This window comes from Panicum virgatum, chromosome 6N, assembly GCF_016808335.1.
Source record: "Panicum virgatum strain AP13 chromosome 6N, P.virgatum_v5, whole genome shotgun sequence".
In the NCBI taxonomy this organism is placed as follows: Eukaryota; Viridiplantae; Streptophyta; class Magnoliopsida; order Poales; family Poaceae; genus Panicum; species Panicum virgatum.
Window position 1 is genome coordinate 11,635,401 of NC_053150.1, and position 16,371 is coordinate 11,651,771.

The window sequence follows — 16,371 nt, forward strand, 5'->3', positions numbered from 1 at the left end:
ATTGCTGCATGGGGTATTTGGAAACAAAGGAATAGAAGTATTTTTGACAACAAAGTCCCTGGTATCTCTTCCTGGAAAAGAGTTTTGGCAAAGGATATTATCCTGCATTTACCCCGGATAAAGGCAGAACTTCATCCCCTGGTTTTCTCATGGATTGATCCAATCTAAGCAGCTTTTGGTGCCCTGCTCCCGTACCTCCTTGGAGGTCTGGTCCTGTTTTGTGTGCAGGTAGTTTAGTTTCAGTTTTTTTCTCCTTTTTGGTGTTTAGTTTTAGGTGAGTTTTTTTCTTTTCTCTCTTGTTTTCTTCTTCTTTCTTTGTGTGTGTGTGTTGCTACTAGCTTCTCGCTAGTAGTCCTTGTACAGTTGCTTTCGGGCTCTTTTTTATAAAAATGATCCTAGTGGGGGGTGTGAACCTCATAGTTTTCGATTAAGAAAAGAAGTAGAGACTGAGAGCAAAAAAAAAAACTCACTCTAGCAGAACTCTGCCCGGAATTAGCCGTCGCTGCTCCTGCCACCGCCGCCACCGCCCGAGCAAAGCTATGGATGCCTAGTGGCCTCCCCCATGGAGCACGCAGAGCAAAGCCATGGAGCCCTACAGGCCTATCCCAAGCACCGCCTGCACTTGATCGGTGGAGCCTCAGGGAACCTCACCTGATAGACTTTAGGATCACACTAGTGCACGGATCAGTGGGATTTCTCTCTCTTTCTTGATCTGAGTACAACAAAGTCCTAGATCTACAATGGTGACACAGAGAAAAGAGAGAGAGGAGCGAGATAGAGGACCTTCAGTGCCTGCAGAAGAGCTTGGTCCGGCTATCACGGGTTCGTTGATGGAGATCCGCTCAAAGGCGGCGACGATTGGTGCAGTGAAGTCGATGCCGGAGCGATGCCGTCGTGGTCGATGGCAGCGGCGACGGGACAGAGCTGGCGGCAGTGAAGGCGATGAAGGTGGGGTTTCCCGCTGCTCCAGCGCTCCCTCTAGATCGGCTAGAGTTTAGGGATGTGGGTGAGAGTGCTGGCGGCGCGGCGAACCTCGTGTCGAGCGCTGTACAGCGGGGGCCCACCAACCATTAAGGGTTGGGCGCCCCCGATCAGGGTGCGGATTAAGGGCCTAGGCCTATTAGGAAGGAGATCATTCCAACATTCTCCCCCTTGATTTCACCTTTTATTTTAACTTTATACTTTAACTTGAAATTTTTTCCTTTAGTTGTTCCATCACAGATTAGTGAATAGAGCATGCATTATCGTCACAGTCCAAGACTGATAGACTCAACAGCTACCACACACATCACTGTTTTGAAACAAGTTCTTTATCTTTTTGAGCCCTTTTATTCTCCAGAAATCACGGGCTTTCCCTTAAACCCATGCCGGCTATGTGTTCCATGAACACATTAGGTAGTAAGCCTTTAGTGAGCGGATCCACAAGCATTTTCTTTGTACTTATATGCTCGAGTGTAATAGAGTGATTCTGGATTTTCTCCTTCATAATATAAAACTTTATGTCAATGTGTTTGGCAGCACCACTTGACTTATTGTTGTGAGCATAAAATATTGCTGGTTCATTGTCGCAGTACATTCTGAGTGGTCTTTGAATGCTGTCTACCACTCTTAAACCGGGTATAAATTTCTTTAACCATTCAACCTGCCCCGAGGTCTCATAACATGCCACAAATTCAGCGTACATCGTCGATGATGCAGTGACGCTTTGTTTGGAGCTTTTCCACGATATAGCTCCCCCTGCGAGTGTGAACACATAACCGGACGTGGACTTTCGGTCATCGATGTCCCCCACAAAATCCGCATCTGAGTACCCTTCTATCTCTAGGGAATCGGATTTTCTGTATGTTAGCATGAGGCCTTTTTGTGCCTTGCACATAACGTAATGCTTTCTTTATCATGATCCAGTGTGGCTGTCCTGGATTATTTTGATATCTGCCAAGTATCCCGGTAACAAATGCTAAGTCAGGGCGTGTACAAACTTGAGCATACCGTAAACTTCCGACAGCTGAAGCATATGGAACCGCTTTCATTTGATCGATCTCATACTGGTTCCTGAGACTTTGAAATTTCCCAAATCTATCGCCCTTGACTATTGGAGCAGGTGAAGGTTTGCACATATGCATACTGTATCTCTTTAGAACCTTTTCTAAGTATGCCTTTTGTGATAGTCCTAATACCCCATTTGTTCTATCTCGGTGAATTTCAATTCCCAAAACAAATGAAGCTTCACCGAGATCTTTCATATCAAAGTTTGAGGACAAGAATTTCTTTGTCTCCAGTAGCAGACCAACATCGCTACTAGCAAGTAGAATGTCATCCACATATAGAATCAGAAAAATAAATTTTCCATTTCTGAACTTTGCATAAATGCAATTGTCCTCCTCATTTTCTTTAAATCCAAATTTTCTTATGGTTTCATCAAACTTTAAATACCACTGCCTAGAGGCTTGCTTTAATCCATAAATGGATTTCTTCAAGCGACATCCCATATGTTCTTTTCCTTTCACAACAAAACCTTTCGGTTGTGCCATGTAAACATTTTCATACAGATCCCCGTTAAGAAATGTCGTCTTTACATCCATCTGATGTAACTCTAAGTCATAATGAGCTACCAATGCCATTATAATCCTGAAGGAATCTTTACATGAAACCGGAGAAAAGGTTTCGTTATAGTCTATCCCTTCCCTTTGCGTAAAGTCTTTTGCCACGAGTCGTGCTTTGAATCTTTCTACATTCCCTTTGGAGTCATGTTTTATCTTGTAGACCCATTTACAATCTACTGTTTTGGCTCCTTTAGGAATTTCCTCTAAGTCCCAAACACTATTTGAACTCATTGATTTCATCTCATCCTTCATAGCTTCCAGCCATTTAGATGAGTGAACACTTCTCATGGCTTCTTCATATGAAGTGGGATCACCCTCCATATGAACTTCTTCTGTATTATAAACTTCATAGTCGTTAGAAATAGACGACCTTCTTTCTCTTTGTGACCTTCTAAGGGTCACTGCTTGTGGTACATTTTGTGCCTCAATTTCTAGCACATTTTCAATAGGGGGCTGTAGCTCCTCCTCCTCATGTCCAACCGCGGGTTCAGGCGGTTCCTGGATGACAGGTTCCAAACCTTCGCTCACTGTTGGTATCGGTGGAGTTGCGACAGGTGTTATCACCGTAGTATCTGGAATAGTTGGCGCAGCAACAACTGAAGAAGGTATTAGCGTCACTATTTCAGGAACATTTGGTGCAACATCAACAGGTAGTGAGAAAAATGGCTCTTGAATCATAGGAGTAGGCACATACACCCGCTTCTCCTCAAGGTCAATTTCTCTTGGTACCATGCTCCTCCTGATCATTTCACTTTCTAGAAAGATAGCATGTCTCGTTTCTACAAATTTTGTATGTCTGTCTAGGCAGTAGAAACAAAAACCTTTCGACTTTTCAGGATAGCCTATAAAATGGCAGCTTACAGTTTTGGGATCCAGTTTTCCAATATTTGGATTAAACACTTTAGCCTCAGCTGGGCTCCCCAGACCCGTAGGTGAGTCAGTGAGGGTTCTCTTCTTGTCCATAGCTCATATGGCGTTTTGGGCACCGATTTGCTTGGCACTCTGTTGAGAATATGGATGGCGGTTTTTAACGCCTCCATCCACAGACTCAATGGCAATATGGAATAACTCATCATACTGCGCACCATATCCATTAGTGTACGGTTGCGCCTTTCAGCTACTCCATTTTGCTGAGGCTCCCTCGGTGTAGAGTATTGAGCAACTATACCATTTTCCTGTAAAACCTCGCAAAAGGTCCAGGAACTTGTCCATAAGGGGTATGTCGACCGTAGTACTCCCCTCCACGTCCTGATCTTACTATTTTAATTCTTTTGTCAAGTTGATTTTCAACCTCAGATTTGAATATTTTAAATTTATCCAATGCCTCAGATCTTTCTTTAATTGGATAAATGTAACCATAGCGGGAGTAATCGTATGTGAATGTTATGAACGAATCATAGCCATCCACACTTTTCACAGGAAACAGGCCACATATATCAGTGTGGATTATTTCTAATGTTCCTACACTTTGTTTGGCACCCTTTTTAATTTGCTTTACAAATTTTTCTTTAATGCATTCAACGCATTGTTCAAGATCAGAGAACTCTAACTGTGGAAGAATTTCACTCTTCACTAATCTTTCAATTCTCCCCTCGAAATATGGCCTAAACGACAGTGCCATAATTTCGATGAAGTATCTTGTGTTCTCTTTCTTTTCTTTGTTTCTTTCTCTGACAAAGATTCATTCACATTCACATCACATACAGAATGCACTTTATCACGCATAGATAGTAAATAAAGATCATTGTAAAAGAAAGCATCACCAATACAATTATTATCAAACCATAGTTCACATTTGCCATTTGCAAAATGACAACCAAAACCATCTGTGTCTAAGCGTGATACGCTGATCAAGTTTCTTTGAAGCGAAGGGACAAATAAAACATCTTTTAATACAAGCATGAAACCATTAACTAGCTCGAGGGAGACATCGCCAACAGCTTCCACATCTGCTTGTACTCCGTTCACGACTTTAATGTGTCTTTCGCTTCTTTGCGTAGTCCTTGTCGAACGGAATCCCTGTAAAGAATTTGCAACATGCACAGTTGCACCAGAATCAATCCACCAAGTAGATTTAGAAAACTGTATATACAAGGATTCATTAACAAATGAAATTACATTCTCACCATTATTTGCCATTATCATCTTTAAGTAGGCGGGACAATCTGCTTTACGATGCCCCTTGTCATAGCAGTGGAAGCACTCATCTTGAGCTGGAGGGCGCTGTTGCTGACGCTGTTGCTGATACTTCTGTGGCATAGGGGCTTTGTCTTTGGCTTTAGAGGAAGAAGCAGCATGGAAAGTCATTTTCTTGTTATTATGCACAAAATTGACAGACCCACCATTCTGTTTCTTGAGTCTATCTTCCTCTTGCGCACACATGGCAATTGCCTTTTCCATATTCCACTTCTCTGGCTGTGAGTTATAGTTTACAACAAACGTTGTAAACTCTTTTGGCAGAGAGTCAAATACCAGGTGCACCATAAACTCTTCCTTGAGATCCAAGTTCATTGGTTTGAGCTTGGAGTTCAAGGCGCACATCCCCATGATATGATCTCTTATAGTACCGGCATTGCTATAGTACCTCTTTGTGACCAACTGCTCTATGATCTGTGTGGCATATGTCTTTGAAGAACCAGTAAACTGGTTCTTTATCTTTTCAAGGTACTCTGCAGCTGAATCACACTCTCCAATTGAACCCAGAATGTTAGGATCAATTGTGTTCTTTATCACTGCCACACATTTCTTGTTGGCATTATTCCACTTTATCTTCTGGAGATCATAAGCCATTTTTAAAGGAGCATAGTCCCTTTACTTTTCCTGCCACTCGGCATCAGTATCAGATTCCCCTCTCACTGGAGCCGGTGGATCAGTGGGCTTTGGAGTGGTGATCATCTGATCCACTTCTCCACAGACGAAAGAAAGATCAACCTTCTTGATCCATTCGTCATAGTTGTCTCCTTTTAGAGTTGGGATGTGATTGATGAATCCTATCAAGTTCATCCCCGCTGAAAATTTTAAAAATAGTGAGAACATAATAACAACAATTGTATGTAATAATTCCAACGATGGTCAAAAATAGAACATACAACTGTTTATGCAATTAAATCTATATTATCGTTGGGCAGAAATAGAAATAAATGCACAAGAACTATACGGAAAAATTATGACATTGATATTAACAACGTTGGTCAGAAAATAACAATATCATAATGCATTTTTCAAGTAATCCTTTTCCCTTTTAAACATGCTCTACAATTTAATTGTCCCGTTGGTTCGAATTAAATTAGAGAGCAAAAACTTTAACCTTTGCAGTGGAAACATGTAAAACACATTTACTCAGAAGCAATATGACTGTACAACTTTACTTTTCTCTAAACAAATTATCTCGTTGGTTCAAATTTGAATAGAGATAAAAAATATTCACAAAATAATAAGAAAATGCTTCTGAATAAAGATGAAACGTGACTGTGCTCGCGGCCCAAATGACCTTTCGGCCCGGATCTGGGCGATCCGCGCCCGCCTGGGCCTGCGGCCCAACAGCCGACGGCCAGGCCGCCAAACCGGCCCGGCGCCGCGCCCCTCTTGGGCCAAAACTGGCCCGTCACCGCCGCGTCACCCCCTCGCCGTCGGATCTGAATCCGACGGCCGCCCGCGCGCGTCGCGCGAACAAAACCGGCGACGGCGGCGATCCCCGAACCCTAGGGTTCATTCTCTCCCTCCTCGTCTTCTCTCTCCACGAAACGGAGGCGACAGCCACTGGCCATGGTGGCCGGGCGGAGCGGGCAGGGCGGCGCCACCGTGGCTTGCTCGCCGGCGCGCGCGCTCGCCGGAGGGTGAGCGCGCCGCCGTCGAGCCGGCCGTGGACGGAGCCAAGCTCTTGAGCCCCCCGCGCGCGACCCCGGCGTCCCGGAGCGGCAAGCCGGCGGCTTCTCTGTGCCGTGAAGTCTGGCGAGCGGCGGCGCAAGTGCGTCCCGCGCACCGGCGGCGGCAGTGACACGCGGACCATGTAGGTCCCGCGCCCTTTTACCTCTAGGGTTAGGGTTAGGGTTTCACTTTTGAGTTCGATTTGCCATCGATTCTCTCTGTGCTTTCTCTGATTCTTTGATTCGAGTTCGAATCCAGCTTTCCCCTACTGAATCTATGCGCTAGCAAGGCGACTGATATCATTGATAGACTTTAGGATCACACTAGTGCACGGATCAGTGGGATTTCTCTCTCTTTCTTGATCTGAGTACAACAAAGTCCTAGATCTACAACGGTGACACAGAGAAAAGAGAGAGAGGAGCGAGATAGAGGACCTTCAGTGCCTGCAGAAGAGATTGGTCCGGCCATCACGGGTTCGTTGATGGAGATCCGCTCAAAGACGGCGACGATTGGTGCAGTGAAGTCGATGCCGGAGCGATGGCGTCGTGGTCGATGGCGGCGACGATGGGACAGAGCTAGCGGCGGTGAAGGCGATGAAGGTGGGGTTTCCCGCTGCTCCAGCGCTCCCTCTAGATCGGCTAGGGTTTAGGGATGTGGGTGAGGGTGCTGGCGGCGCGGCGAACCTCGTGTCGAGTGCCCCGGCCCCTCACCCCCTTTTATTTAGCGCTGTACAGCGGGGGCCCACCAATCATTAAGGGTTGGGCGCCCCCGATCAGGACGCGGATTAAGGGGCTAATAGGCCGTTGGGCCTATTAGGAAGGAGATCATTCCAACATCACCCAGTCATCGCATTGAGCTTGGGCATAGAGCATTGCGGTCCTTCCCTAAGCGTCGGCCGAGTTGGGCCATTCAGCCACAGGCCAAACGCGAGAGAGGTGCCATCTTGGGGAGAGGGAGAGAGACACGAGAGAGATATCGGTGGGAGGGAGAGAGAGATGCGTTGGTGGGAGAGAGATACGAGGGAGAGAGAAGAGTCGATTCGTACTAGAGATGCGTTGGGAGGGAAAAAAAGGAAATGATAAAAAAATAAGATTATGATGGGTGAGTTTTATAGAGTAGGGATTAGAACCTAAGGACTATTGCTGAAGTTGAGGATAAAAATTATAGAAAAACATAAGATAAACTTTTATTTAAAAAATAGAGATTAGAAACAGAAGTTATTGATAGAGATGGTTTCCGTCCCAGCTAGCCCACCTCTCGGTGGACGCTGTGGTTGCGGCGGGGTGTGGACGGCCAGACCGTGCGGGGGCATGGACGAGGCTGATGAGATGCAGGTGAAGACTGCGGAGGCTGCACGAAGAGGCCGACATGGGGTGTGCCGACGACTCGGACAAGGCGGTGCCACCGCTGGCCGCCGGCTGCGCTCTGCGTCGAGGCCGGCCTGGTCCTCACATGCCTGGGCCACCGACAGGTTTGATTATTATTCAGTTGCACATGCCTGCATGGCCGACGTCTTGGTTACACTTTTTTTAATGGAGTGAGTAGTCTGCAGGAGTTATTAATTTTGGGAGTCTCTAGAAATAAGTGAAGTCAAAGATATTTGCCGGTTTTGTACTGTTGACATTTATTACAATGACATACGGCTGCCGGTGAGAATTGTTTGAAGGGAGAAAAAAAGAAGGCTATTCAGCCATAGGATACATTGCTGAGGGTCTATTTAGTTTCCAAAACAAAATTTTTCACCCATCACATCAAAAAAAATCATACATGCATGAAATATTAAATGTAAATGAATAAAATAACTTATTACACGGATGGGCTATAAATTACGAGACGAATTTAATGAACCTACTTAATCTATAATTTGCAACAGTGATGCTACAGTAATCATCTGCTAATTATGAATTAATTACTCTCTAATTACCTTTATTAGTTTTGTCTCGCGATTTCTAGGCGAGATCTGTAATTAGTTTTATAATTAGTCTACATTTACCACTCCTAAATGATAAGATTTTCTTCGAAAAATTTTTAGCCAAAATTTTTTAGCAACTAAACAGGGTCTGACTCAGTTGATTAGTGAACAAACCAAAAGCTGATCGGTTGCTTACCGCTAATCAAGTAATCATCTTCCTTCCCTTGCATTATTATAGCAAGGTAATGTAGAAAAACATGCATGTGGCTTCTCATTCTCTTGTCAGTCTTGTATAGTAGGAACTAGGGTAAGATCTAGAAGAGTTGAAAATGATACTGTAGATGACTTTCGAAATTTATAAAAAACAAGGCAAATCATTATTGACATGTTTATTGTAGTGAATGACTGCGAACGAAGAACACGGCAAACTAAAGGCACAAAAAAAATGCAGATCCACCCAATTGGTTTGATTTGAAAATACATACTTCCTCCAGTTTGGCAAAGGAAAAAAGTCATTTCGGACATCGACAGGATCTTCAAAACCAACTTTGACTACTATCTTTACTATAAAAAATTTATAAAAAATAGTCAATATATATTTTTATGAAACTACGGGCCTGTTTGGCCCTTCAAAACCGGCTCCAGCTGAAGCCGTGCCAAACGGTTCATTTTGAAGCAGCTCCAGGCAAGGAGCCACATCTGAAGCCTCTTCCGACTTCCACTGGAGAGGTGGAGTCACGAAACGTGGCTCCAAGCGGCTCCGTCAGTAGACACCAATACTAGAAGTTGTTTTGCCAAATATTTTTCAAAACGGCTCCAACTCCACCAAAAAAGCCGCTCCACTAGAGGAACGTTGGAGCTGTTTTCGGAGGAGCTGGAGCCCTACCAAACAGGTCCTACATTTCAAGATGAATTTGCTTACATCCATTTCATATTTTCAAACTCAACCCAAAAATTTTTATTTATAGTTAAAATTTAAAATATTTGACTTAAACAAACTCAAAATGACTTTTTTACCAACACGGAGGGAGAGTAGGTATACAAGTGTGATGCCTTCTGATTTTAAAATTGGTTGGATAGCCCAGATCGAGACCATTTAAATCGAATAGAATTGGGTGGTTGGGACTTGGGCCTTATACTAGTCCTGACTTTTTAATAGGAGGGGTTTATACTAGTCCTGACTTTTTAATAGGAGGGGTGACCTCTAGGTTCTAGCTAGCTTCCATCAGAAGATCTTGGACGCTAAGGCACAACAAGAGTGCTATGGCCACCACGCAACAACGTCTGTGCATGAATCAGGCAGATGGAGAAGCAGGCTATGCTCGTAACTCTGCTATTCAGGTTTCCTCCCAGCTCATATACTCTTTCCCTGATTTAACCTTGCATTGCAATCCTTTGTATTTTCTTCTGATGATTTGTTGTGAAATCTTGGATTCGGCAAACTAAACTACTGTTCTACCGTGCAAAATTTGTTGGAATACATTGTTCCTTGGCTGCAGCAGTGAGTGTTCTCTGGTTCTGTTCATTTCAAATCTGAATAGTGCAGGTTTGGCTTGCAGAATGCAGCGCAAAGCTGGATGAAGCCTGCCATTGAGGAGGTTCTCATAGGCTCGTTGAACTTGAAATCTACCGATGTCCCCAACAGCATGGTGATCGCCGACTTGGGCTGCTCTGCTGGCCCTAACGCGCTAGCGCTAGTCTCAAGCGCTGTTGATGCGGCTCTCCATCATCGCCATGCTGCAAATGATCAGGGATCACTAGAGATCCGCGTTCTTTTGAATGACCTCCCAGACAATGACTTCAACGATGTTGCCAAGCGCCTTGTCTCATTTCAGCAAAGCACCCAAAGTATTGGCTTGCTTCTGACTACTGGCATTGTGCCTGGGTCGTTCTACAAGAGGCTCTTCCCTAGCAACTTCCTAGATCTAATTGTATCTTCCAACAGCCTGCATTGGACATCAGAGGTAAATAAGCAGTACCAGCAATATACTGCCTCGATCTATCCCAAATTATTAGTTTTCTTAGCTTTTCTAGGTATATAGTTTTTATTATGCATCTAAGTGCATCGCAAAACCTATGTATCTAGAAAAGCTAAAATGACTGATAATTTGAAACGGAGGGAGCATGTGGAGTGTATGCCTGAGTGTAATTTATGTATATAACAACAGGTACCTAAAGAGCTGAAGAGTAACATGATCCCTTTGTATGATGAGGACGAGGGTCTTAGGCGAGCAAGGCGCCCCTTGGTCATTCAAGCTTATCGTGAACAATTCAGAAAGGATTTCACACTTCTCTTGAAATTGAGGGCTCAAGAATTGGTCTCTGGGGGTCGGATGGTGGTTTCCATGCTAGGTACTCGTGACCATATGTGCATTACACCTTGGAATACCATATTTATACCCTTAAACGATATGGCCTCAAGGGTGTGTACATTTCTTTCACCTTATTACTTCTTTTGTTGGTACAAGTTTGGTAATCTTAGCTGATCAAAATGATAGGATTTCGCTACATCCAATTGACACATAATGTTCTGATGAGCAGGGTGTAATCAGCAGAGAGATGCTTGATTCTTTCTACTTACCGATGTACGGGCCTTCAGATAGGGAACTGCGGGAGATCATACAAGATGAAGGTTCCTTTGAGATCAATGAGATGCAGGTGCATCCGGTGGAGAAACCCTTGACTGCCCCAAACACACTGGCACGTGTCATGAGAGCTGTAGCCGAGCCAATGATACTGCAGCATTTTGGAGTGTCCAGCGATTCTATGGATGAGTTTGTGAGGACTTTGGAGCAGCAACTGACCCCAGGAAACCCATATCACAGTTACCTTACTGGTTACAGGGTATTTGTGAGTGCTTCTCTCACGAGAAGGTTTTAAATGGCGCATTATTGCTGCTTATTGTTGTTGAAACTTCTAAGCAATTATGATATTGTTTGGCCATATGTAATTGATGATATATGATGGGTATGGGAACAGTTCTAATTGCAATCAGAATAAATGAAGCGTTCATTGTCCATAAACTTGAGAACTTGCATGTATTTATATATGATTCAATGGGTCACATACTAACACACAGCTGAGTGGTAACAGAAAATGATCTAAATTTAATGAACATGAAGACAATCCCGAACGTCCTTATTATATATACCACTCACGCAATACTATCATCATGTACATTACGAAATATAGAGAGCGAATTTAAGCTTATATTGCAAGATTTCAGTACATGACAAACCACAAATTAAAGGAACTATACAAGCTAAAATTTAAGTTAGAGGATCCACACATTTGACTAACATGAGTTTTCATCCTATTTAATATGTGCTCGCCTACTAAATCACATTGTATACCTAGTACATTCACATTGATATATGATAGGGGGCAGGGGCGAAGCTAGAGCTAATGGGTGGGGGTGCCGTGTGCACACAACTTCATCAAGATATAGTGACTCATACTCTCATAGTATAACTAATCCGCAATTTTTAACATCAAAATTGAACTTCAATAATGGCAATATCATTTTAGTCACTAGTCAATACATTATACATACACAAATAGGTAGAGGATAGGGCAACAACACTTACCAGCAGTCGCCATGTATAGCAAAATAAATAAAGAAACACAACATTGATCACTTTAGCCAAAAGCCCGAAACGTTTGTAGCGAAAATGGCCTCTCATGCCATATTTCAATATAATGTTTTGGTGATTGATATAGACAACACAACATTTGGACTAATATGATTGTTAAGATGACCATTCTCAGGCTTTTAGGTTCAAGTGATGATAAAGAGAAGATAGGCGTAGCTAGGCCCGAAGGACAAAGGATTGAAGAGACTGTGAAGAAATCAAGTCAAAACAAACAATACAGAGACATTTTGCTATCACCGGTTAAACCGATGATGAGCAAATTGTACTCACCGGTGCAATGAACCCAGAAGCTGAGGCTAGGGTTTTGCGTCGGTTAAACCGACGATGAAGATATTGAATACGTCGGTGCAACAGCAGAAGAAGACCAAGGGAAATGCATACATCGGTTGAACTGATGATACACCGGTCAATTACGTCAGTGTAGTTGTCCAGAGAGTTGGTTTTCGGGAACTCTGGGACAGTTACATGCACCGGTTAAACCGGCGATGAAGATGCATTCACCGGTTGATTACGTCGGTTGATTAAGGTAGCCGTTGAAGTATAATGGCTAGTTGGAAAAAGGTGATCACCGGTTAAACCGGTGATGACACAAAGTGGATCATCGGTTTAACCGGTGATAACGCTTTTTGTCAGCCACTTTTCCAACGGCTCTTTTGGGGTGTGTGGGCTATATATACCCCCAAGGCCGGTTGCTGCATATGGTTGGACACTAGAAAAGTTGAAGGAAGTGTTGCCCAAGCAAACTAACATCTCCAACCATCCTAGCAAAGCTTAGTGTCATATCTAGCTTGTGAGAAGCTTTGGGAGAGTGCTTTGTGCACTTGTATAGGGATTAGTTCTTGCGAGAGCTCCCTTGAGCAAAGTCTTGCTACGGCAACCAATCGTGTACTCGTCGTGTGACCCTCCGACTTGGTGTGGAGAGGCAACGACACTTTGTGCGGGGAAGGAGACCCCTCTTGGTGAGAAGCTCCAATAGTGAAGACGGTGCCGTTGGTGACGCTTTGAGAGAGACAGTGGCGGTGGCCTTGTCTTGGTGACTTGGCGCCACTTAGCCTTTGCTTGCCGGAAGCCTTGGTGGCGAATGCAAGACGGTGATCAAGCGAAGAGACTTGGCATCACACTTGTTCTTGTTGGACAAGTGGCCGTGGACGTAGGAAGGGACTTGGTGTCCTAACCGAACCACGTTAAATCGTGTCTTGGTGTCTTCACGGGAGTTTGCATATTCTCTCCCTTACTTCTTTATTTACTGTATTATGTTTCCGCATTTACTCTATCTTGCGTGCCTTTACTTTCCTAGTTAGTTTGATTAGGATTGGCTATAGGTTGCAAGTCTTTTAGGGGTAAGTAGAGAGTAGCATAGATAAACCTTAGTCATAACTAGCATGTGTATGACGTGTTAGGTTTATCTCATGCAAATAGATTGAGCCCTATGATAGAAATCGATTAGCGACCCTATTCACCCCCTCTCCCTCTCAGGTTGGACACCCCGGTGATCCTTACAACGTTGACAAAAGAATTTCCATATAGCAAAATATATGATCCAACCTAAAGGGAAAAAAACAAATAGGTCAATTATTTAGCGAACAAATATGCTTTATGCTTTTTCTCACTATATTCAAACCAAGGGCCAAACTCATCAAACCATTCTCCAATAAATCTTCTTTGCTTCTCTTTGTCTCCAACCTTTTGCAAAGAGAAATCTATTGTGCGAGGTTGACAATGTCCATTCTCCAAATATTTTTTTCTCACCTTTTCTCTAAGGTTAGGATGATTAGAATCAATTTCTTTCCTTAAAACCGGGGTCATCCCAATTGATTTCATCTTCAGCCGGACAGCTAGCTTTCCGTCTAAAATACCTCTCCATAATAACCTATAACATATTCATTTGCATAACCAAAATGGATTCACATGATACAGATCAAAAATGATAAAATGGATACCTAATTACCTAAACAATAAACTAAATAGTTAATACAAAATACATATGCTGCTACGCTACGCACCTAGAGTCTGGAGAAAGACACGGATAGCAGTCAGCAAACAGAGAGCAGAGATGACGGTTCTTGAGGTGCCTCTGATGGTCTCTGCTTAACTGACGTCGGAAGAGGTGCTTAACTGACGTCGCCTTTCACAATCCAGAGAGATGGTCACTGGAGACGCCAGACGCCGTCAGTTAAACAGAGAGCAGACGACGAGATCGAGAGTTCGAGACGAGCCGCAGACGCCGGGAGACAGGGATAGGGGCGGCCGGCGGCGGCGCAGGCGCGTGGTCGCTCGAGCCGTGGAATCGCAGGTGTCTGGGCGATGTGCGATGGCGTTTGGCAGGCGAGGCCATGGTAGGATCGATCGTTTCGACTAGCGACAACAAAAGGGCGGGCGACAGTGAGGCACAGAGTCGCGGGCGTGAGGGCGGCGGCGTGAGTCTTCCGTCGAAAGCTAACGTGCTGGCGTAGCGTGGGTTGGCAGTGGGCCTTTGACTTTCTGGGCCTGAGGATGGAGGGCGTGGGGGGTGCCTCGTGTTGGGCCGGAGGGGGTGCCAATAGGCCGAGATCTACATACTATAAAGGATTTCAAGAATTCTGGGGGGTGTCTGGGCACCCACGGGCCACTATTGGGCTTCGCCCCTGATAGGGGGTACATCGTAGCTGATACCTTGGCAAATAGTAGCATCTTAGCTCCATTATCTCTTTGTTCGAGTTTTATATCATGAGTTCATGATGGGATTGTTAAATACCATGGGTACCCAAAGACAGGCCTCATGGTCCTAAACCAGTGATCAGCCGGCCTCTGACAGTCAAATCAACCCGTCTGATAGGGAAACAGCCAGCACCGGCCCATCAGATGGACACATGGCGTAGGAGCCCAGATAGGACAACAACGGACACCTGGCGCTCTACCAACCCACGCCAACCCTATGCGTTGGGGAGACCTGTGCCGACCCCATGGGATATCCGCCTCCGTAAGAGGCTAATAATACAGCCAGCTGCTGGCTATAAGGATTCTTTGTAGTTTTTTCTCAGTCCATTCATATAGTAGTTGAGCTCTTCACTATTAATGCATGATCCACTTATCCCTCTCATAAATTTTCTTAGTTCTTGTGCATAAGCGGACTGTAAGCTTACAACCCAACTTCTTTCTTTTTCCTCTCCTTTCTCCTTCACCTCAGCATTTAGCCACTTTCATGTCCACTGTAATACTTGCTCTAATAAGCCCTGGGGAATGCTCGAGGGGGCATTAATTGCACTAGCCGGATAGGACATGCATGTGCGCCCTCCGCACGACAAGCAGTGTAGGGGCGCCGCCTAGGCACCGAAAGACCGACGGGAACACCCGAACTCTTGAAACAGCTGGGACATCATGACACCGCAACTGGTGCTCACGCCAGCTGCGCCTGCTCCGTCAGGTCGATGGGCCAAGGCTTGCCTGATCACCCTCAACAGCTAGCCTTAGAGTAAGGTGAGGCACGGGGAGCTAGTGGGCCCGTACCATACTGATGGGATTGGTAGTGGGCGCCCGACCCCTGACCTCCATAGGACTTGGCCCGCCCCTGACGGACTGAGGAAGGCGTACCGCAAATACGATGGCACCATACCACGATGATGACGAATAGGACCAAAGCCACATCGGGCGGTGGCACGGAATGGGTGGGCAGGAGTTGGCTTCAAGATGCGATGGAGTGCAACTGACCAGCGGGACAAAAGGCCCGCGTACTCTTTTGTTCCGGTTGGAACTACCAACCGGGACAAAAGGCCCCCATTTTGTCCTGGTTGGTGTCTCCAACCGGAAAAAAATGCCTTGGCCCTCTTATCCCCTTCCCTCTCCCCCCGCCCGAGTAATTCAGCTCATTTGTTTCATGCTGTTCTCGGCTCGGGAGAGGGAGGAGTTCTTGCTCATTTCTTCACCACATTTGTGAAGATCTTTGATTCCCCGTCCATCCATCGGCGCTAAAGGTTTGGGGCTTGTTTTTCTCTTCTTCCTTGGCTTGTATAGCTCATTTCATGCTTTAGAAATAGAGAAAATGTGTAGCTAGCTCATTTCTTGGACATTTATCTAGATTGCATATGTAGGTGTGATTTTCTTTTAGATTTAGATGAGTATGTGGATAGTAGAAATTTTTAGAATGAGTGTAGACACTTCATGTGATGTACTTGTATACATGACCATATTGTGGATAGTTGATTTTTGTATTCATGAATGAATTAATGAAATGAGTATATTAGAATTTTTTGTAATATGAATGAATTATTCATGAATGTATTTATTCAGTACTCTAGTGTACTCCTGGAACTGAAGGGTGTCAAAGTAATTAGAAGTTATAGAGAATTCTTTCAATTAA

General features: G+C 44.6%; 1 protein-coding gene across 1 annotated transcript; it reads left to right on the plus strand.

Moving 5' to 3' along the window:
* Positions 1 to 9,559: 9,559 nt before the first annotated feature.
* LOC120679213 (probable jasmonic acid carboxyl methyltransferase 1) lies at positions 9,560 to 11,399 on the plus strand. Its single transcript, XM_039960749.1, has 4 exons — positions 9,560 to 9,723; positions 9,942 to 10,346; positions 10,551 to 10,805; positions 10,924 to 11,399. Exons 1-4 carry the CDS (start codon positions 9,646 to 9,648, stop codon positions 11,260 to 11,262), a joined length of 1,077 nt encoding a protein of 358 aa, XP_039816683.1. The 5' UTR covers positions 9,560 to 9,645; the 3' UTR covers positions 11,263 to 11,399.
* Positions 11,400 to 16,371: the final 4,972 nt, after the last annotated feature.